General features: G+C 39.9%; 1 protein-coding gene across 1 annotated transcript in view; it reads right to left on the bottom strand.

The window, feature by feature from the left end:
- Nucleotides 1–4,148: 4,148 nt before the first annotated feature.
- The window catches only part of TSPAN7 (tetraspanin 7), a 127,556-nt gene continuing 108,404 nt past the window's right edge, over nt 4,149–23,300 (bottom strand). Inside the window, exons 3-8 of the mRNA XM_034950706.3 lie at nt 21,595–21,669; nt 18,722–18,817; nt 17,178–17,333; nt 11,769–11,852; nt 5,394–5,469; nt 4,149–5,129 (exon numbers count right to left, since the gene is read on the bottom strand). Of these exons, the coding sequence (XP_034806597.1) occupies nt 5,401–5,469; nt 11,769–11,852; nt 17,178–17,333; nt 18,722–18,817; nt 21,595–21,669 (480 nt within the window). The 3' untranslated portion in view covers nt 4,149–5,129; nt 5,394–5,400. The remainder of the gene's footprint in view (nt 5,130–5,393; nt 5,470–11,768; nt 11,853–17,177; nt 17,334–18,721; nt 18,818–21,594; nt 21,670–23,300) is intronic.

The following is a 23,300-nucleotide window of genomic DNA, read 5'->3' as shown; positions in this document are numbered from 1 at the left end:
AACTATAATATCAGACAAAATGAATGTTAAAGAAAAAAATCATAATTGAGGGAAAAGAAAGTCCATAATGACAAAGGAAATGATTCATCTGTGAGACATAATCTTAAACTTGCATGTCCCTAACAATAAAGCTTAAAAATATATAAAGCAAAAACTGAAAGAATCTACAGTCATAGTGGGGGATTTTCATGCATCATTCTTAAAAACTGAAAAACAGATAAAATATTCATAAGAACAGATGATTTTACTAATATTCATAAAATTTACCATTTGAATATATTCAAAGGCTTGTCCTAATCCTGCACCCAACAATTAGAGAAGATACATACTTTCAAGTACACACAGAACAAACACTGCCCACATACCCAAGCACAAAGCAAGTCTCAACAAATGAAGAATCTTTATTATACAAACCAAGTTTTTTGAACAAAAAAGCCCTAAAATCCATGTTTGGAAACTTAAAAAAAAATTCCCATTGTATGGTTCAATGCATAAATTCTAATGGAAACTGCAAGATGTCTAGAACTGAAAGACAACAAAAATTTCAAATTAAAACTGAAATGCAGTTAAAGTAGTACTTATATGAGAATTTACAGCCTTTCATGAAATTATTAGAAAAGATGGTTAAAAATATTAATGAGCTAAGAATTGACAAAAGAGAAAATCCAGGGAAACCCAAAGAAAACAGAAGGAAGAATAGATATTAATGAAATAAAAACCAAACAATAGAAAGGATGAAACCAAAAGGCTGGTTTTTTGAAAATACATAAAATAGACAAATTTTCAGCATGAATGGAAAAAAGGAAAGAAAGAAATAATGCTAGGAATGAAAAAGGGAACAAAAGTAGGTGTCATTAAAATTTCAAAAATAAGACATTACTATAACAACTTTATAAACTTGAAAGCAGGAAAAATGGACAACATTCTGAAAAATATTAATACTTGATTTAAAATGTGGGGCATAGAAGACAGTTGCCACAGTAGGCTAGGACTGCAGTTACCAAAAGAACATCACAGATAAGATGGTATTTGAAGATGGGAAGCCTTGGGAGAAGGCATGCCAAACAGGGAGAATGAAAGCATGGGATAAAAGAATCTCAAGTAAATGGGACAGACACGGAGCACAAGGTGAAAAACGTAAGCTGAAGCCAGATTCTAGTACAGCGTTTCCCACTCTGCCCGAACATTCCAATCAACTGGGGAGTTTTAACAAAGAAAAAGCTGAGGCCAAACCTCAACAATCTCTGCGCTGGGCTATGATTTATAATCTCAAAAATCTATTACCTAAGTTTTGTTCAAAGGCTTTTAACATTGACAATTAAATGTGTGCAAACAAGAAAACCTTTGTTTTGTGTATTTTGTTACTTTAAACCTAAATTCCTTAGCCTGTCCCCCAATATTTTTTTCTGAGTCTGATTGCTAGGGGATGCCCCAATATTTTATTTCATTTTATTTATTTTATTTTTAGAGACAGGATCTTGCTCTGCTGCCCAGGCTGGAGTACAGTGGCACGATCATTGCTCACTGCAGCCTCAAACTCCTGGGCCAAAGTGTTCCTCCTGCCTTAGCCTTCTGAGTAGCTCGGATTACAGGCATGAGACACTGGGCCTGGCTCCTGACATTTTCAAATGACACGTTTTAATTATTTCCTCCTCCCAGCTGCAAATCTTTATATTTGTAGAAAATGTAAACTAATTACATTAGCATAAGCACAACACAAATAAAAGGCAAAGCTCCTTCTAAAGTCAACCAACAAATAGTGGAGGCATTGTGGAATCAAACATTGCTCTTGCTAGGAAGAAAGGACTTTTAATATTTTGAATTATTTGTGTCATTGCTTCTACATCTAACCAGATGTACTGTTAATCCAGAACTCACTTTTCTTGAAAAGGCAAGTCCCAGGCTGGGAGAAAAGATTTGCAATACATACATCCAAGAAAGGACTTGTGTCCAGAATATAGAAAGAATTCCTACAAATCAATAAAGACAACTGACTTTAAAATACACAAAATACTTGAACATCTTACAAAAGAAGAAATCAAATCTCCATGTGTGCTCCCACCCCACCAAAATAACATCAGGCAGCAGGGAAGCTAAAGGGTTAGATGTTTAAAATTATTGTTATGGACACTTCAGAAACTTTAACTATTTATCATGAACAGAATACAATGAAATAGTCAATGTCAATGAAAAAGTGAAAGTGTGAGGCAAATTAAATCTAGATAACACTATACATCTATAGAATGGCTAAAATAAAACAGACTGAGAATAGCAAGTGTTGGTGAGGATGTGGAACAACTAGACCTTTCTTACATTGCTGATGGAAGTATAAATTAGTATAACCACTTTAGGAAAATGTTAGGTAGTACTTTCTAAAGCTAAACATACCTTATTTCCAAGCAATCTTACACGTTTATTTATGTCCACCAAAAAGCATATACCATAATGCTCATTGCAGCTCTATCATAGTAGCCCAAACCTAAAAAACAACCCAAATGTCCAGAAGAATGGGTAAACTGTGCTATATTTGTATAATGTAATCCTATACCACAATGAAGACAAGACTATGTTTACATGCACCATGTAACTAACTCTTGCAGACACAATGTTGAGTGAAAGAAGGTACACGAAACAGTCCACACTGTGTGATTCTATTTATATGAAGTTGAAGAAGAGACAAAACTAATCTATGGGAATATAATTCAGATTAGCGGTACTCCTGGGCAGGGTCGAGGGGATGTGAGAGGGCTGCGGTTACTGACTGAAACGGGACACCAGGGAACCTTCGAGGGTGCTGAAATACTCTGTATATAATCTGGGCAGTTGTTTACACTGGTTTGTACACATGTGCAAGTTCAAGTTGCACACTTCACATTTTGTGTTTTTTACCATAAGTAAATGTTATATTTCAAAAAAAGGGCAGGGGAAGATAATAAAAGAAAACAAGAAAGTATTTCAATTTGTGTCTTTTAAGTTTCCTTTGAAAGAAGAAAGGACATTACACACAAGTCACTCAGAGTTGAAACATGAACACTTGATAGTTTTAAAGTAAAATCAACCTTGGTCCAAATGTTTCACATTAAAAGTATGTTATTCTGAGATCTGAATTTAATTTAGAAAGTATATAGATTTCTTACTTACCAAAGTATACCAATAAGCACATAGTTTGCAAAAAGATAAACCATGGGTTGGGCTCTATTTAGGATTTTACAGAAAAGCCTCATTTCGATATATAATGAAATAGAAATTACAAACAGAAATGTGAAAAAATTTTGAGCTACATATATTTCCGTAGAAGAGCTCTCCTTAATTCACTAAAAATGCTGACCTTTTGAAGAGGGTATACTAAAGGTTTAAGCAGTGTCCTTTGTCAATGTTGTAGTAGGGTTTACTCTATGCAGAGATCAGGCTAATAAATGCATACAGTTAGAAAGTCATCTCTATTCTAATTACAGTCTGTGCTATAGAGAAGAGGGAGCCTTTTAGATCCACTCATTTTGGTAACAGATCAATTTATGCTTTTACTAGGTTTTTGTTTTTTGGATGACTCATCAAGAAGAAATGGATTGCAAATAATACACTGCACCTATTGGTAAAATGCTCTTTAAATCAAGTGTAAGCATTCCATACTTCAGTACAAACTGGGACATTGGGATGGCTGAATCATAGGATGTAATCTCTTCTCTAGATTGTGTTTTTTCAATCCAACACAGAAAAGAAAGAGGAAAGAGGAGAATTCATGCTCATTAGAAGCGATGAAGGAAAGAATAGAGGCTCATTTCCTTTTTAAAAAAATGAAATCCAGACTTTAAAAACTCAGCTGAAATCTTTGTATTTATTTCACGGATTTCAGGCCCAAGGATTTCAGAGGCCTGAAATGATATGAAGGCTCTATTTCCGCAGACAACAATGTATTCTGTTCATGATAAATGGTTAAAGTTTCTGAAGTGTCCATAACAATAATTAAAAAAACCTAACCCTTTAGCTTCTCTGCTGCTGATGCTATTTTAGTGGGGTGGGAGCACACATGGAGAGGTGTGTCAGTGTGTGAGATGGTCCACCTGCCTGCGATGTCCTGAAGAGCAAGATGGAATAGAAATGTGTTTTAAAACTTTCATAAGAACCAAAGAACAGAACCAGAACACAGCTGCTTGTAATTGCTCTATTTATTAATACATATATCACAAATGTTCACAATATCAATGCATTCTTGTTGGCATGCTAGACAGAGGCATTATTTTTGAAGATCTTTTAAAAATATTTTGACTTGTTCCCCCTTCACACTCATTTTTAAATTGTTTGGATGAGGTCCTCAATGTCTATAATGTCAATACAAGAAAAAAATACAGAGAGAAGTAGTAAAATAACACAATAGCAATTAATTGGGGAAAAACAAAATATCATGGCCTTCACAAGAAGCAACAACACAGCTTTGTAACAGGGTTATACAGGTTTCAACTGAGAGGCAAAGATGCACTAAACTGCCTACACATACCCAGGTATGTAACAAGCAAGGAGGCCACCTCAAGTTCAGTTTCCTTCATGCATGACACATGCTTTTTTTCTCCTCATGGACAATTATTGATGTGTTTGTTTACATGTCTTAGGCAGCCTGAAGAAGGTAGGAAAGCCTTAGTAGAGGGAAAATCAAACCAAATGAGATTAAGTCAAAAGAACAGATAACTATCGTCTGTTTATCTACTTAAAGGTGTGTGGCATTTACCACAGTGAGGAGCTAACAGGAGCCTCCCACACTACATGCAGGGCCCAAAGGGGCCAGCGATGGTGTGATAACCAGTCACCGATGATGAGTTGCAGTTGGACCAAGTACAGATGGAGGGGCTGGCCCATGCAGGGCCTCGGGGTGAGGTTCACTAGGACTAGCTGCAGGGGGACCTGGCTACACTCTGTGGCACAACAGGGCTTCACAAAATGGACACTACACGTGACGTGGGCTGAAAGGTGGAGCAGAGACTGGGTGGGAGTGTCAGTTGCACGTTGGGGGGTAAGGGGTAGAGGGAGCAGGGCAAGTGTATTATGTACTGTGCTCTAACATTCTTTGGAAGTCTTTCAAAGATTGCTGCAGTTCCTTTTTAAAACAGGTCTCTTATTCCGTCATTCTTGAAAGACTAAGAGAGAAATGAGAACATGTGAGTGATTCACCAGTAATAAGGACTTGAAAGATAACAAGCTGAAAAAAGCATTTCCACATTTTCCACAAAAGAACCAATTATACCTCCTTCCCAGAACCACAGAAATGAGATTTCCGAACATGGACAAGTGCCACCAAGATCAGGTAGCTCAATAGCCAGGGAGTACTCCTGCACATTTGAAGGGTAGTAAGTGTCCCAAAGGGGACCCCTAAAAATTAAACACTCCCCACTGTCACCTACCTTCTCCTTACACCATCTCATACTGATTGGCCGTGATGAACCGGGACAGACAGCAGGCCAGCAGCATGCCAATTAACTGTTGCCAGGGAGAAAAACGAAAATGAGAATCTCAAGTCACCGAACCACACCCTTTTAATATTTAATTAATAATTTTATATATTTATGGGGTATGTGATTTTTGACATATGCGTATCACTAGACATAATTTTTTAACAACCAAGTGTTTCTGTATGTAAATGGGGAAAGGGCACTAGAGCAAAAGATAAAACCAGATTTCAACCATGGGATCTCAGCTGTTGGGAGTCTAACTGCAGAGCCAACTGGAAGTTCTCAAACTGGCCATCATGTTGCAGCTGTAGCTCACTCTGGATATTTAAGAACAACTTTTGACACTTAAGGAGTATTAAAATTTGTTCATGTTATGAGAGTAATAAAAAAATTAAGGAACACAGAATTTAGTGATATATTAACTAGAAGGCTAAAATTTAATTCACATCTATAGCACATGCATTTGGAAGATTTCTCAGCATACTATGATGTCTCAGCCATACCCAGCTGATAAAATAATAGTTCTTTCCTTGAGGCAAGAATAGAGACACTATTCTTGACCAGGCACATTCACCAGTGAGGTAAGAAAGCCAAGGCTTATGAAAAGGTAGGAGGGGCTAGGGGAAAGTGGGGCTTTATATTCTGTCTCTCGGCCATGTAGATATCTTAGGCCTAAGTGGGCTCATCTACACCCAGGGCCCACCTCCCAGTTTTTTTAGGGGCCTCAGGACCACCAGTGATGTAGTACCTCCACCTCCTCAGAAGATTCTAGTCCTCCACTTGTCTTTGTGCCTTGATCTAAACTGTGGCACAAGTGAATCTAATAAAGATGATTGTGATACTCTCAAGACACCCTTAAGCACATCTTGTTCTGTTCATTAGAAAAGAAAATTTCCATTCATGAATCTGGAGGATCAGCATTCTTTCGAGAGGAGCCCAATTGTGCACTTGAGTCTACAGGCTGCTTTCTCTTGGCCAATGTAGTCCCTCCTCCTTAGATAACTGGGCATGTTTTACTGGATCAGAGGTGGGAATAAACTGTTTCACTAGAAGTGTGACCCCAGGACCAAGAGCATCACGATCACCTGGGATCTTTTTAGAAATGCACATTCTCAGATCTCGCCCCAGACCTGCTGAATCAGATATGCTGGGGGGTGGGGCCCAGTAACTGGTGTTTTAACAAGTCTTCCAGGGCAGGGAACTGCTCATCCAGTCCACCTAGTCACCCTTATCTTATAGGTGAAACACCTGCTGCCACTTCAGGTCCCACTGTTGGTCAGGGCAACACCTGAAGTCCATTCTCCTGGCTCTTAACCTATCCATGCAGGTTCCAGTTCTCATTTCTTATCTTCCTTTTTCAAATTAAAATTGTGCTGTGAAATATGCAAACTATAACCGCTTTCAGGTAAGGAGGCATCATCATCTTATTGGACTCGTTCTATCTCCTACCAAGGCTCTGGCCAACATCATTTGGTGCCATAAAATACATAGTCTCATGCACTTACTGCCAAGTGGCTGAAGATACCATGGCTGTAACCTTTAGAATATTCTGCCAAATGAGAAACTAAAATATGAGTGTAATGACCTTGAACCTTATAGCTTGTCTTTTTTATTAGAACTTCCATTTTCCAGAACCAACAAACACCAGAACACACTTGATAACGTCAAAAATCAAATAAGTGTCAGAGGTACATAACACATTCAGGTAGAACAGATTACAGTCATCCCTTAGTATCTGTTGGAGATTGGTTCCAGGACTTCCCAAGGATAGCAAAATCCTAGGATGCTCAAGTCCTTGATACAAAATGGTGTAATATTTGCATATAACCTATGCACATCCTCCTTTATACTTTAAGTCATCTCAAGATTACTCATAATACCTAATACAATGTAAATGCTGTGTAAATAGTTGCTATACTATATTGCTTTTATTTGCATTATTTTTTGTTGTATTGTTATTTTCAATCCATAGTTGGTTGAATCCATGGATACAGAATCTGCAGATACGGAGTGATGACTATATTGAATATCCAGGCTGGAGTGCAGTGGTGCAATCTCGGCTCACTACAACCTCCACCTTCCAGGTTGAAGTGATTCTCCTGCCTCAGCCTCCTGAGTAGCTGGGATTACATTTGTGTGCCACCACACTCAGCTAATTTTTGTATTTTTAGTAGAGATGGGGTTTTGCCACGTTGACCAGGCTGGTCTTGAACTCCTGGGCTCAAGTGATGTGCCTGCCTCAGCCTCCCAAAGTGCTGGGATTACAGGCATGAGCCACTGTACATAGCCTGTACTGAATATTTACCACAACCTGTACAATATTACAATCTCAGTTTTCCAGATAAGAAAACTGAGGGTTATGAGAGGTTAAAGAATACACCCCAAGCTACACAGGTAATTCTCAGAGCTTAAGGTTGTACCCTCTTGTCCTATCTAAGAATAGCCCCAGCTCTGTCCTGCCCTCTACATAGAAAAGGTAAACAGGTCTTCTCAAGGGCCCCCCAAAAGAAAAGAATGACCAGCACATAATGAATCACCTTAGCAGCATTTAGACCCTGGAGGAGGCCAGACAGGAGGGTGAGGGTTAGAAAATGGATGGGTAGTAATAGGGTCTGTGTTTTCTTATGAGTACCTTTTCCTTTTGAATTTCACAGACTGAAGTCTTTTTGTTATAAAAGCACAAAATGAATTCCCTTCAGGTGCTATCAGTGGCAGGAACAAGGGTGATCTCTGGCCTTAAAAGTTAATACAGCAAGCCAGGTGAAGAGGTCAGAATTATAATCCTGGATCTATAGTAGCTGCCCAACTTCAAGCGAGTCACTCAACCCTCCCCTTCTGGAAAACAGCTCTACTGTCTTTACTCAGGACTATAATATTACATGATATGGGGAATTAATCCAGCCTAACAGGTTCCAAGTCTAGCAAAGCCCTGGGTCTATTTAGACACAGAAGTACTAAATACAGAAGCCCAGAGGACACCCCACCACAGACACACATGCATATGTACATATACACAATGTCACAAATTGAACAATAAACATGTCCATGCCCAGACATCCCATGGCTCTTGTCTTCCAGGCCATTTTGGGGGTGGGGATAGGACCCGGGTGATGTGCGTGCATGCTCCATTTCTCACTCTTCCCACAAGCCCTTGAGTGAAAGAGCAGTTGCCAAAGATGCAGCGAAGAGGTACCCTACTAAACACACTCAACCTTCTGCTATAAATTTATAGGGCAGCAGACCCTGCCCATCAAGTCCAGACAAATGAGGTTTACCTTGAGAGGGCAAAGGTAATGGACGTTTGTAGAGAGAAGTGTTTAATGCTTGACACAACCCTGCTGCTGTTCAAAAACAGCACTCAGGAGCTTTCAATTAGCTAAGTTAGCTAACAGGGGACAAAGTTCTTGCCCAGTCTATTAAAAGGCTAGACCCAGCTTAGTTTTCCTAATACTTTATACCACCTTTAATCTTTGAGACAATAGATGTGCATGGCCAGTTTCTTCCAAAAGATGATAGCACGGAGGTCACAAGAGCAAGCAAAGCAAAGGGCAAGAAAAGGGTCGAGGGCAGGAGAGCAAAAGTGGGAGGGAGGAAGAGAGAGAGCGAGCTCTGTTCTTTCCTACCTACTTTGTCCTCTCTGTGGCCTCTAACTTAGTAGAGCCTTCTTTATTATAGGAAGGCTAAGGCATAGGCCAACACAACTGGTTCATCAATATCAGCCAACATTTGCTAAATTTTACTATGACATTGGCTCTAAAATTTCTGAACACATGTAGCCAAAGGTCTGGTTCCAGGTCACTGACCAGAATCAGTAGGGCTGGTTCTTTGTGAACCGGCATCTGGTAAGTGGCCACCATTGTCCCAGGGATGCCCTGGATCTATGGACGTCTGGAAGCCAACTTCAGCTTTCAGGACCCCTGAGGCTGACGGCACCATAAATAGCTGCAGTTCCTGGTGCATCTGGCTGGCAAAAGCCAGCCATAGCCATTTCTCTCCCTGCCTGAACCTGGGAGCAGGTCTCAAGTCTCTGCCCTGCTGGACCTGCCTGGCCACATGGGTGAGCAGTATGGGCACCATGGTATGATGCCACTGGGCTTTGTGTTTTATCACCCCAACAACTATGTGGCACCTTGATGAGACTTAAACTCACTGCAGAGAGTTTCAGAGTTGGGGTTCCTTAAGGCCAAAGCCGCTCTCTTACTGGCCTAGAGGGTCACAGTGCATATTCAACAATTCACAAATCACAGATTTCTTTAAGGTAGCACAGAGAGATTAATCAGGCCAGATAATTGTTTGTCTAATCATACATTTCTTCACTGGGATGTGTGAGAGAAGAGTGGAAGAGAGGTATTAATCAGGTTCATTACTTGGAGAAGGATCCATTTGATTTGATTCATCTCATTAATGAAAATAGGATCCTCTTAATACCACACACACACTCATGCTCATGGCCACATGGGAATATTCTTGGATGATAAGGTGTTTCATTCATGAGATTCCAGGTTCTTTGAGGCTCTCTTCTCCTAATGTACAGTATCAGCATAATGTCCCTTTATGGTTCTAGGATAGCTATTAGGGGAGACTTCAGCAATATTTTTTTTTCCTCCAATGGGACAGGTCTCCTCAAATGCCAAACACAAGACACCCTTTTGATGTTAACAATATGATGCTACACATACATATGTTAAGTAAACAGGATGTTCAAGGCTGTCAAGTGCATCTTGCACATTTGCATCAGTCACCAGGGTTTGGGGATCCTCTAAAATGTCCCTCAGTCATTAGAGTGATGTTGCTGAGTATTATTATTGAAATATTATAGCAACTAGAAGAAATTTCAGAGTAGCAATGACTTTTCAAATGTCTCTGGAGACTCAGTTAATTTGCATTGTTTGTGACCCCACTCTGGTTTGTCTATGTGTTGGAGTGTTGAGGGTTTAATTCACTTCATGAGCTGCAAAACAAAAACAAAAAATAACAAAGCATGGTAAAAGATAGTTTTGAAATTGCAACAAGAAACACATTTGTGTTGGCTGAGCCCACGTTCTCTTGTGAGATAAAATGTCTCACAGGTTTTGTAACTGCTTAAGAAGAAAAGCTCTTCTACTTCTCTAAGGCTGTCTAGTAAAAAACAAACCATCAGGCTAAAGTTCTATTCCTTAATCTTAGCGAGGGTTACACAGCTATGTTCATTTTGTGGTAACTTATTAAGCTGTAAACATAATTTATGCACCTTTCTGTATATTCCACATTTCAATTAGAAAGTTTTAGGAACAAACTGGAATAAAATTAAAGTGCATCTGCATTGCTAAGCAGGAGGGCCAGAGATACAGATGGCTAGGGAAAAAGTAATTAGAGTCTGAGATAGCCTATGTAGAAATTAGAGTTGTGGTTTGTTGTAGACACCAGGTCCTAAATAAAAAGAAATAAAAAAATAATAAAAAATGAGAGCTGTGGAGACATTACTCAGACAACATTAATCGAGCTTTGTTTGAAACATGATCTGTTGGTCTGAACAAAGTCTGAGTTAAACATAAACAAAGTTTGCTCTTGCTTGTTAACTATACATGTTGATTCTTCTACCCAAAGCAACATTATAGCAAGGATGTATCATTTGCCTGAGAGATCAGAAGCCTGTGGGACCATGCCCTGCCTGGTGGACGTGGGCTACATTTTAGATTTAGCTTAATCTTATTCTATCCTCCAGTGTGTGTGGTTTACTTAATTGGCATAGTACTTCTCCCATTGTTTTTTTTGAGGGTAGGTACAGATAAAGGGATATAAAATTTAATACACAAAATTTGATTTCCTCTTAAGAAACCACATAAGAATAGTCAAACCTGTTACGAATAGCCAAACTTAGAAATTAAAATAATGATCACAAGTTGAAGTTTGCTAAATTTAGGCTTTCTTTAAAGGGAGAGATCTCATCCGTAATACATAGGAACTAAGAGAGAGCAAAAAAGGGTTAGGTCGATCAGGAAAAAAGCTTCCCCCAAATCCAGATCAGCCATTTGATGTTTTGAGTTGTTTATGATCCAATTATGCCAGCACGTTATTCAGTTAACCTCCATTTGACCTACAGAAGTAGCCAGTTGTTTTTCTGGAGCTAGTCATTAGTTTAACTGTAACTGATATTCCCTTGATGACAAAACTTCATTTGAGTTGAAAAAGAAAAATCAATAAACAGATCACCTGAAGACTAATGAGCAAGGAGCTTTGACCCCATCTATCAGCTTTTCCCAAAGCACAGGAAGGCAGGCAGAGAATCTGGAGGCCAGGGAGGCAGAGGAAAGGTTAGACCAGGTTCTGCACAATTATGTAGGCTACCTGGGAGAATGCGATTCCAAACGCCACTCCAGCGATGATTCCCATGTTAGTCTCCATGAAACTAGTTACCAGATCATAACAACCCTGGAAAGAGAAAGACACTGTCTTGGAGACATGTTTTCACTCAGACCAAGCTGGGCTATGTGTACTCGAAACACTCCCAACATACACTTCAACCTTAATTCAGCAAATACAATTGCAACTCACTCTAGGGATTTATTAGCATTCTTTTCAAACTTAAAACAATAAGAAAAGGTTTCAAACATACGCAAAAATACAGAGACACATGACCCTTCCCCTAACATCACAAATTAACATTTGGTCAATCTTGCTTCATTGGAACCTCCCCAAATCCCATCCTATTTAAAGCCAATCCCAGACACAATTTCATTGACAAATGTTTCTTTAGTAGGATTAAATTTAGCAAGAAATCTGTAAGATCTATGAAGCAAACACTATAGAGACAAAGAAGTAGACTTGAAAAGACATTCCGCATCCTTGAACAGGAAATCTCAGGATCATAAACATAGTTACTAGCATTTTGACAATGAATGACGAAATCTTGAATAAACAAACCGAAATCATCTGGCTAGAGGGAAGTGTTTGAATATCTGCCAACTTTATGGAGTTTTAGGGTTCTTCCTAATGAGACCATTAGGATTTTTTAAATAGGGAAAACCTATGTTCTAGGGTCATCTTTTCCAGAGAGAGAGAGAGAGAGAGAGAGAATTTGTAAGTATATTTATTTGAAACTGGCCAAATCAACCTAGAGTCCTGAACTGACTTATTCAGCTAGGAAGACATGGTCTTTTTCCAGTTTTCTGGAAAAGGGCTTCAACTAAAATGTATAAAGTCTGCGAAAAATAAAGACATTAATTTAATAAACAGATTAAAGCTGGTTCTTGTTTATCAAGAATGGCACACTAAGTTTTAATAACATTTGAAGAACAAAAAAAACCCAACCATGTTTCCCCTTTTTAAGTTCAAATTTAACAATTTAACATTTCTTATAGCTTGTAAAATATTCTGGCAATGCTGTGTCTTCTATTAAGTGGTATCTATATACATTTGTAGTCTGCGTGCAGGAAAAAAAAATGGTGCATTAACTTACCAGTAGTGCTTTGAGACATGTTTTCTTTCGTTTTTTAAGTTCAGGGGTACATGTGCAAGTTTGTTATATAGGTAAACTTGTGTCATCGGGGTTTGTTGTACAGATAACTTTGTCACCCAAGTATTAAGGCTAGTACCCATAGTTGTTTTTCCTGATCTTCTTCCTCCTCCCACCCTCTACCCTCCTATAGGCCCCAGTGTGTGTTGGTCCCTTTGTGTGACACATGTTTTCAATGCAATTGACAAACTATACTCCTTAGTTACGTGATGCAAATTTGAAGGCCAGGGTAGGAGTGGGAAAGGAAATACATTATCACTCATGGGGAGTTTTGAAATTTGATTCCCCATAGTAGAAGCTTACTGATTTCACTTTTACTAGTGAGACTGTATATCACACAATTTTTTTTCATTTTTTCTTTTCTTTTCTCTTTTTTTTTTTGAGACAGAGTCTTACTCTGTCACTCAGGCTGTAGCTGGGATTACAGGTGTGTGCCACCATGCCTGGCTAATTTTTGTATTTTTAGTACAGATGGGGTTTCACCATGTTGGCCAGGTTAGTCTCAAACTCCTGACCTCAGGTGATCCACCCACTTCGGCTTCCCAAAGTGCTGTGATTACAGGCATGAGCCACCGTGCCCAGCCTCACACTATTTTTCAAAAGGTAGTAGAAGAGAGAAGAATTTGTGTTAGAAAGAAGACAAAATGAGAAGAGATGTGGATATTCTAACACTTTCCCAAAAGGTAGCAGCTAGGACAGCAGTTTGCCAGGCTGGCCATCATTACTATATCTTCTCCCTGCAGTGATGATGGGGCTAAAGAATGAGGTCCAGATCAGCACCAGTGTTATGTAAGCTCAAAATTTGGAAACACAAGCCTGATAATACAACTCAGAGAGAACCAGAATGAGCTATTTTCTTATTCTGCAAAACAGTTTGGCATAGATTTTTTTCTGGGCACTTCAATTCTACACTTAAGCTGAATATATTTTCTAAAGTATGATTTCTACTTCATTCTAGAAGATTTTAGACTTGGTCACATTATTTTTGGTAAGGCCACTCCAACCAGTAGGAGAAACCAGAAAAAGGAAATAGCTGCCTGGCATTAGTACAACTGAGCCGAAATAGTTCTCTCTAAACCTTGTTCCTCAATCTATGGATCTTGAATGAGCAGTATTTCTTCACCTAGGAGCTTGTTAGAAATGCAGAATTGGAGGCTCCACCCCAGACCTACTGAATCAGAATCTGCCAAATCCATGGGTTATTGCTTTTGACATATTTTTAATGAATTTTAACCAGATCTCCCGACACTTCATATGCCCATTAAAAGGTGAGAAGCACTCTTCTATAAGAAATGTTTTCTCATTATTTTTTACTCCAAATAAGAAAGCAAGTTAATGAATCATATCAGTAATAGGATTAATTAAAATAAGAAGATATAAGTGACTTAGTTTTTTTGTTTTTAAACAATAAGAGACCAATGTCAAAATAAATGTTTTCCATCTCTGGATTTTTCCGTTATTTACTGCATGAACCCCAAAGTTCATTTTCCATGTCTCAGCACAGATCCGCATACTGCAAGAGCTGATTTAATACTGCAACCACAGGCCATGTTTGCATTCAACCTTAAATTTTCCCCTAAACTATGATCTTATCTACTCACAACAATCTCTCTCAATTTCCTAATATGAAAGTCGGTTGTCAGGTGTGAGATAAATCTACACAGACCTGCTAAGTATCCTAGGAAACACTCAGAACAGTTCATTTGCTCACCCTCTCAGCACGTCTAAATCAACAGTCACCAATGGAAAACATCTGCAAGTGACCGACTTTAACTACTAGAAGTAGAAAACTAGTTCCAGACAGGTTATGGGAAGAGGTATCTCTGTAGCTGCCAAGCAAAGTAACTATGTTCCTCTTGCCCTTACGAACTGTCAAAGAATTCCTATGAAGTAGGATTTCAGCCAATGCTATTAGCCAACTGAACATGCAGACATTTCATCATCCTGCTAGTAAAATCAAAATAAAACCTGTCCCCAAATCCAAACAATAAATATCCTATTTAACTGTTCATATTTTCCTCCTGTTCTCTCCCAGTTATCTGTACAAGACAGGTTTCTCAAGCTTCCTGGTAAGAGCCAAGAATCATCTTTCTGTGCTATCAGAGTAAGTACAGGGTCCAAGACACCACAGGATCTACAGGGATGATCCACTTGTTCTAAATCATAGGATTCCATATAACTAGAATGTGGCAGTAGTTAAGCTTCCTAGGGGAAGGAGTCACTGGGAGGAAGGGTAACATTTATGAGCATCTACTATTACCCCATTCCAATCTTCCACCTTGTATAGATTAGGTGTCTGACATTGAGTCAGGAAAAGTAATTTGTCTCATAAGTTCAGGTGGGCATTAAATAAGAATGTCTAAGGAAACTTGCTAGACAAATTTTAGTTTTCATTCACTTTTTCTCCTCTGAGGGAGCCAGGTTGGAGGCTATAAGGTAAGTAAGAGAGAAGTTAAGCAGATCTTCTAAGTATCTGAGGTGGCCAGGAAAATATAAAGTTGGATTATAGTGGGAAGGTGGAAAGTGAGGTCAATGTGTAGGTTTATCAATGAAATGAAAAAATGTGACCCCATCTCTCTTTCTGGAAATAATTGTAAGGATTATAGATGCACTATAAGATACGTCTCCAAACTTGTTTTTACATACTAACAAAAGATCCTCCCTATAAGAAACTGCTGCATCATTTTTAATAAAAGACTCCATGTGATACAGAAGACAAATTTCACCATCATCATTTGTATTACAGTTAACATGTATCACATCTGTGTCATAATCTGTGCCAGGCACTGTGCTTTTGACACTTTATCTCATTAAATCTTCAAATCAAGCACAAGGAACATGTACTATTATTATCCGCATTTTACAGACAAGAAAAGCAAGACTGACAAAGTTAAGTAACTTGACCGAGATCACATAACCAACAAGTGGCTCAGTCAGAATTTCTACTGGAGCCTGACACTAGACCCTGTGCTCCTGACTTCTGGATCCTCAATTTTCACAAAAGAAGAGGAAGCTTGAGTGGGGGAAAAAAAAAGACTTGGGTACTGCTTTCATGAACAACCTTCTGAAGCTCTGTTATATCAAATATCTCACTGCCATAGAGTACTTCTTGCCTTCCATAAATTGGAGTATCTACCACATGCCAGGTATGCTTAGCACTTCATAAAATGGAAGCATAATGACACGTATGGGTACTCAGTGGGGATGTCCATGAAGAAGCCAGAAGTTACCTTATTAACTAATAAGAGATGAAGGAAGCCTCAATGTTTGGGTTCATAAGAAAATTTAAATAGAAACAGATGTCCTTTTAACTTAGACAAGAAGCAGTCAGTACTGAATCTTACTGAACTATCTTTTTTTCTCTGAATTATTCAGTAGCTGGTCCAGATCACATAGAATTTTGAAGGCATCATATGAACAGAATTTTACCTTAGCAAGAAAAGATTTACCCCTTGACTGAATAACAGGACGTAAACACAATAGTAGGTTTTTTCCTCCCTTTTGTTTACCAAAATATATGTTATATATGGTATTTCTCTAAACATTTAAGATGTAGATAATCTTCACATGCAGTTATATCATGTCTTCATCGTATTCTCTGTAAAATGGAATGCAGAATTGATTTTCCTCTTCTCTGACTACTAAAACTTCATTTCCCTCATTTTCACTATGTACTAACTTTTAAATTTCGTTTAGTCCTCTTTTTTCCCCTCTCTAATTTCTTTGGGAGTCAGGAGGTTGACAGTGAGTTGAATCGGAGTTGCTGATTTCTTTTCCTATGGCAGTAAACTCCCTAAAATAAAGGCCACCCTCCTAGCAGAAGCAGATGCTGTTTGTCAACTCTACTCCCCTCTTGCTGTCAAAGACTGACACCCAGCTGCAAACAATTTCATGTTTAGATGGTATATTAAGCAGAAGACGGACACCCCAAAAGAAGAAAGCCAACGCTCGCTGTCTGACATAAGCATCAGGGTTAACAGGAACTGCTTACTAAACCTTCCTAACTATGCCTGGTAGATCCTTGCTGTGGGAGAGAAAGACAAGGCTGATCTGAGTCACAGCTTTCTCTTTTAGAAGTGAGAAGCCTCAAGTGCCTCTCCCAGGCAATCAAGGAACCACAAAGTAAGATTCTCTTTCCCTTGACTACTATTTCAAATCTATTTGTCATAATTTCATGGAAACAAAAAAGCCCCCCCAAACATTCACCACTGGTCCCATCTGGGCCGGGAGAAAGCGGGTACCTTCTGGTTAACTTTGGTGGCGGCCACAGTCAGATTGTGTAGATCCTGGGGATTACAATCAGTTTCGTTCATGCAGCAGCTGGGGGGGATGCCATGCTCCAGGAAGTAGGGGCTGGTGCTCCAGTTGGTGTAGTTCTGCACACCACAGCAGCTCAGCTATTAACAGGGAAAGGAAAAGAATAAAAAAATGGCAGATCAAATGTGGTCTCCTCAATCACTGCCTTGTAACTTTTACAAGAGAAACACAGGCAAAAGCCCTAAGACAACATGTGCAGCTTTGGTGTGTCAAGATGAATGGAAGCTCCAATAACAATTATACCCATATTGATGCTTGTTTGATCTCCAAGAAGGAAGTTCTAAATTATATATCACATTGGCTTTCTTATCGCCTCCACAAAGCAAAGCAGTGCGTCTGTGTCCAACTCACAATCACCTATTGATATAGATGTATTCATCCACTAAATCAGGACTATTGATTGGTGAATTGAGGCAAATATGGTTTCAAAAAACTCTCCCCTGGGATATCTACTAATAAGTAAATAAATAGTTCTTAAGAAAAAAAGATGCACATACAGAAAGGGAGAGCCAAAGCTGGTAATCTATAGCCCAGGAGCTACCTGTTTTTGTAAATAAAGTTTTACTGGGACACAGCCACAACTATGTGTTCACATACTGTCTGTGGCTGCTTTTGTGCTACAGTGGCAGAGATGAGTAGTTGTGACAGAGTTTATGGCCCTCAAAGCCTAAAATATTTACTATTTGATCCTTTACAGAAGAAGTTTGCCAACCCCAATGTAGAGAATATTAAAGCAAACGGGGCAAAAATATAATTAATTGGTAAATCTGAGTATACAGTTCCTTGTAGTATTCCTGAGACTTTTCTCTATATGTTGGAACTTTTATCAAAATAAATTAGAAAAAAGACTTCTTCTGAAGTAAACAAAACCAAGAAAAACCAAAGCAAAATCCTCCTTAGTGATTCCTGATGGGCAGTTATGCTTGAGTGCCAGCACTTGCCACCCAGACAGGAAATCTCTCTTCTATTTCCCCCATATCCTCCGCAAAGCATCAGGCAGCTCACCACCTTCACATACCTAACAGAGCCTCAGTTTCTTCTAGGTCCACTCTATGCCCACTCCACTGCCCCAGCCAGTGAATGCAGCTCGCCTGAGCTCTCCACCCAGCCTGAAGACATCGATTCCAGAAAGCCAGCCTCCGGGAGCCAACTCTAAGCAAGGTGGTCACACACTCACTGCCTAACTCCTTCCCAAGGGTTCAGATCTGAAGAGCAAATGAGCTGTCCTTGGCATACTTGCAACCCTTACTGATACAAGGCACACTCAAGGGAGTGGTCCTCCTTGACATTAATTACCTGAATAACTGGAGCCTGGACAAGGACTGGGTGTCAACTCTTGGCAATGGAACTGGACTAAGAGTTGAAGAACGGGAACAAATAGCAACTACTGGGCCAACCTACAGGCAGTCCATAAGTCTAAGCCTAGACCTCATAGTTAGTTCACACCCTCATCTCCTCTGGAACTTACGCTGCGCTGCACATGGTCCACTGCCCGGCTCCTCTCATCATTGCCATTGTAAGTCTGCATAGAGTCCGTGTAAGTCCTCAGGAAGGTGTCCTTGATCTATGGAAGACAAGGAGGGATGTGATTGCAGTCCACCACAGCCCAAACTGACTCCAATTCTTACCAACTTCTACCCTAACATAGCCTCTTCTGAAAGTCTCTGTATAAATGTAGGCCAGGGAGGCAATGCCCCATTTTCTGAGATGGAAAAGCTCAGAAAATTCACCAGGGGGTTTTTAAGCTCCGGAATTTAAAAAATTGTTCCCCTCAGCCTCAATCCAGAGAAAGCCTGACCTGCTGAATGACCTACTGGAGGGGCCTGTCCATTTCTGAAAGGGCTGTGATGGTGAGCTGCCAAACCTCAGGCATGAGCTTTCTACTTATTTTCTTTGAATTGAGTAATACCCATCTTTCTATAACTTTCTCTGCCCTTACACAGGAGGCTCATAAAAGACAAACCACTTGGGTGGACAGGATGACTGATGTTTTGGTCAAAAACTGATCCCCGTTTTACCATAGGAGTGAGGCAAAACCAACTTTCACTTACCTGTCTTTATTGAGGCAAATTAAAAAAAAAAAAAAGATAATAAAGGACAAGAACTTAAAAAGGTTGGCTAGGTGCAGTGGCTCATGCCTGTAATCCCAGCGCTTTGGGAGGCCGACATGGGCAGATAACTTGAGGTCAGGAGTTCAAGACCAGCCTGGCCAAGATGGCAAAACCCAGTCTCTACTAAAAATACAAAAAAAAAATTAGTCAGGCATGGTGGCAGGTGCCAGTAATCCCAGCTACTTGGGTGGCTGAGTCAAGAGAATCGCTTGAACCCAGGAGGCAGAGGTTGCAGTGAGCAGAGATTTTGCCACAGCACTCCAGCCTTGGCAACAGAGCAAGGCTCTGTCTCAAAAAAAAAAAAAAAAAAAAAAAAGTTAACAAAACCTTTTCTGTTACCACATTTGACTTTGGGGTAACTTTCAAGCTCTGTTTCCCTGGAAACCTGATGAAGGTGGAATGTCGAATGTGTTACCAGGCCACTGAGTTTATGATAAAACTGACCCCCAATTGGTAAAATGCCTCCAGATTGGGAGGACAGCAAATGACAATAACTACTTGGTGGGAAGCTTAGGGCTAAGTATGGTGACTCTCCTAACTAGGCATATTCTTTGCTAAAATGCTGTAAACTATGTCCATGGGACAGTTACAAGAGATAGAGATACCAGTTACATGCAGCTTCTAAGCTAAGGTGGCTACCACACCCAGCTGTGTCATTTCATTTCGCTACACTTAAGCTGTCTCTTAGGATGGGGGACTGTACACAGAATAGGCACTAGACTATTTTGAGGACTCATGGTGGAGAAACAAGCCCACTACTGCCTAGCAGGCAAACTGTGCTTCCTTTGTTATATCTTTCCGCTTTTGTTAAATGGCACTAAGTGAGACCTATTGTCATCATGTGAGTTTGACTAGCCAAACTCAAGACCAGCGCTGGTGGTCAGAGTGGCATTGTACCTTCCTCCCACAACAGCCCTCAGGGTTTCAGCCAAAAGAGATTAGGTACATGAGGATTTCCAGGCCCTAGGCAGCAAGCACCATTAAGAGAAAAACCCCTCCACAGAGCGCACTCCCAGCAACAAACAAGAGGCTCAGGTAGGAACAAGCCAGGCTGCTCCTGGTGTTCATACATGCACGAGGGGCACTTATTAGGGCTGTTGAGGCTGAAACTTCATCAGGTCTCACTTCACTAGAGACTATGAATGGGGTTCTAATTCCAAATGCAGCACCCATACAAACTGGGTTCTGGGAATCAGCTTTGGCATCTGGGATACTGTCTTTGGTAAAGGGGAAAAACAAGGCAGTAGGGGAGCAGAGAGCATACAGTCAAGCTCAGGGGGAACTGAACTTGGCCAAGCACAATAGTGGGATCTTTAAGTGTGCAGCAAGATGGGTTAATGAAAAAATTTTTTTAAAAATTAAAAAAAAAAAACAGGGCCTGCGAACAGATGATGCCAGACTTTCGAGACCCACAGTAACACTCTCTGTTTTCCACCTGTATATATATTTTTTCTTTTTCTTTTTAACACATGTGTATCTACTTCTGGCTTTACTATTATTTATGGAGAGTCAATGATAAAATTTTGAGGCAGCAAGACAATTAGTTTGGCTTGCCTTTATAGTCTTAGAAATCTTGTTATACAGATATACACTTGTGCCTTACTGAAGCAGCTATTTTTAAAAACAAAAAATAGAGACAGGATCTCACTCTCTTGCCCAGGCTGGAGTACAGCAGTGTGATATTAGCTCACTGCAGCCTCGACCTCCCAAGCTCAAGTGATCCTCCCTCCTCAGCCTCCTAAGTAGCTGGGACTATAGAAGCAAGCCACCACACCCAGCTAATTTATTTTTTTTATTTTTTAGAGATGGGGTTCTCACTATGTTGCCCAGGCTGCTCTTGAACTTCTGGCCTCAAGAGATCCTCCTGCCCCAGGCCTTGCAAAGCTCTGGTATTGCAGATATGAGCCACCATGCCCAGCCTGAAGCAGCTATTTTTAAGGAGTATGAAATCCATATTGAAGGTCACTGCTTTATAACGGGAGAGAATCATTTTATGCAATGGCTACACAGAGAAACAGTGAAGATCAACAATGAAGGTTTCAAGCTTGGTGGAATTCCCACATTTAGAATTTCATGAAAATTTCAGGTCATATGACATGATCTTTGGAAAACAACAACACCACTGAGGAAAACAGCTAGCCTATATGCACCCTTTACACATTTCAAGAGGTTTCAAGAATCCTCCTCCCAAACACCCCTTAACTGAGTTCTGCATTTTGTGTATACTCACCTCATGACGAAACACAAACCCTGAAATGCCAGCTACGAGCTCAGCCAGGAACACCAGGGACAGAAACATGGCATACTGAAAATTAAGCACACAAAGACAAAGTCAGATACATCAGGATTAAGAAGAGGGCTTCTTCAGGGTAGGTTACTTTCAATCAGCGGGAATTAGACAAGTCCTCACACTCCCTAGACAAAGTTTAGAAAAAAATATAAAACATTCTTCTCTAAATTTACCCACATAAGCCTCAATCTAGGAATGTGTGTTTAATATGCATATGCATTTTGGAGTACACAGGCTGGGGAGAATTCACTGAGAGACTGGCATTGTGCCTATCAGCTTGGCTCACCTGGAGAAATCTGGAAGGAACTTTCACAACTAAGGTATCCACTATTTGTTACACTAGAATCTTTGAGCTAGAAAAAAACCAAACTGCTCTGAAGGTCACAGGACACATTCTGCCCTGTCTGGGGGTCCTTTTTTTACCAACTTCCTCACGACGGTCTGCAAGCCAATTCCCTGCGGCCCATTCCATTTTGAAACTGTTCCAATTGTTGGAAAGACTTCCTTTCCCTTTGGCCACAAGTCTGCCTACTTCTAACTTCCACTCACTGGCATTGGTGCTGCTTTCAGAAGAAATAAGAACCAGCCCAATGTCTTTTCTCTAACGCTAGCCCATCATGCTTGTGAACACGGCCAGGATGAGAACCTGCTGCCTAGGCAAATGCCTCCAGTAGTCTCAACCACATCTCAGATGAAACAATTACAAAACTGCTTCATTTGGAATTGTATCCCTCCCATCTGGGCCCAAGAAGCCAAACGTGTGCAAGATGATGTTCCTCTTCAGATTGGTGGTCATCACTGGACACAGTAGCCACTGCAGCTTTCCTGTGGAGTTGCCTGCCTTTCTTGTTTGGGATGCTGCATGGAGTTTATAGCCTTTCAAAAAGTAAATGCACTATACTACTAATGACATTTGCAAGCATCTAACGTCTTTAGTGCTTTTCATCTCATGCTGCTGATACTTCTCAAGTTTTTTGCATGTGCATGCACGTGCAAGCACGCCTAAATTCAAGGGTAGTACATGGTATTTACGAAACATTAAGGATAACTTTGAAAGGCAGATAAAAACAAGAATTGATTCCTTACCTACAAGGCACATGTCTTACAATCTGCTTCTTATTTCAAAATGAAATATAATGGTTTTGAACATTTGCAATGGCCCTAAACAATGCTGTGGAATTTGGATAGATTGCATGTGGCCACATTACTTACCTGTAAAGTATACACATGTCTCATAAACTATACATATGTATGCTGAGTCATAATTTTTTTTTTCTCATCTAGTGGCACATACATCGAAAAAGGAAATGTTGGCTTAAAATATCAATTTCTTTCTAAATATTAACAACATTCTCTAGAAAGCACAGCCACTCAAATACTAAACATGTAGTTATGAGAATGCCCCATGTACATGACTTCTTTCCCAACTTCATACAAAATGCAATTCAAAACAGAGTTTGATGTGAGACTCTCCCATTTTGCTGATGGGATAAGCCTAGACTCTTCCAGAAAGTTGGGTGGGAAAATAACTGTTAGCAGGCAGGTGGAAGAAAGGGCATTTATCTCTGTAGTCAGAAGTCCTCCTAGGTTTGAATCCCATCTTGTTATGAACTACCTCTTAGAAAGGAGGCAGCCTCTCTGGGCTT

Source organism: Pan paniscus, chromosome X (genome assembly GCF_029289425.2).
Source record: "Pan paniscus chromosome X, NHGRI_mPanPan1-v2.0_pri, whole genome shotgun sequence".
NCBI classification, from domain to species: Eukaryota; Metazoa; Chordata; class Mammalia; order Primates; family Hominidae; genus Pan; species Pan paniscus.
This window is presented reverse-complemented; position numbering and strand designations above follow the sequence as displayed.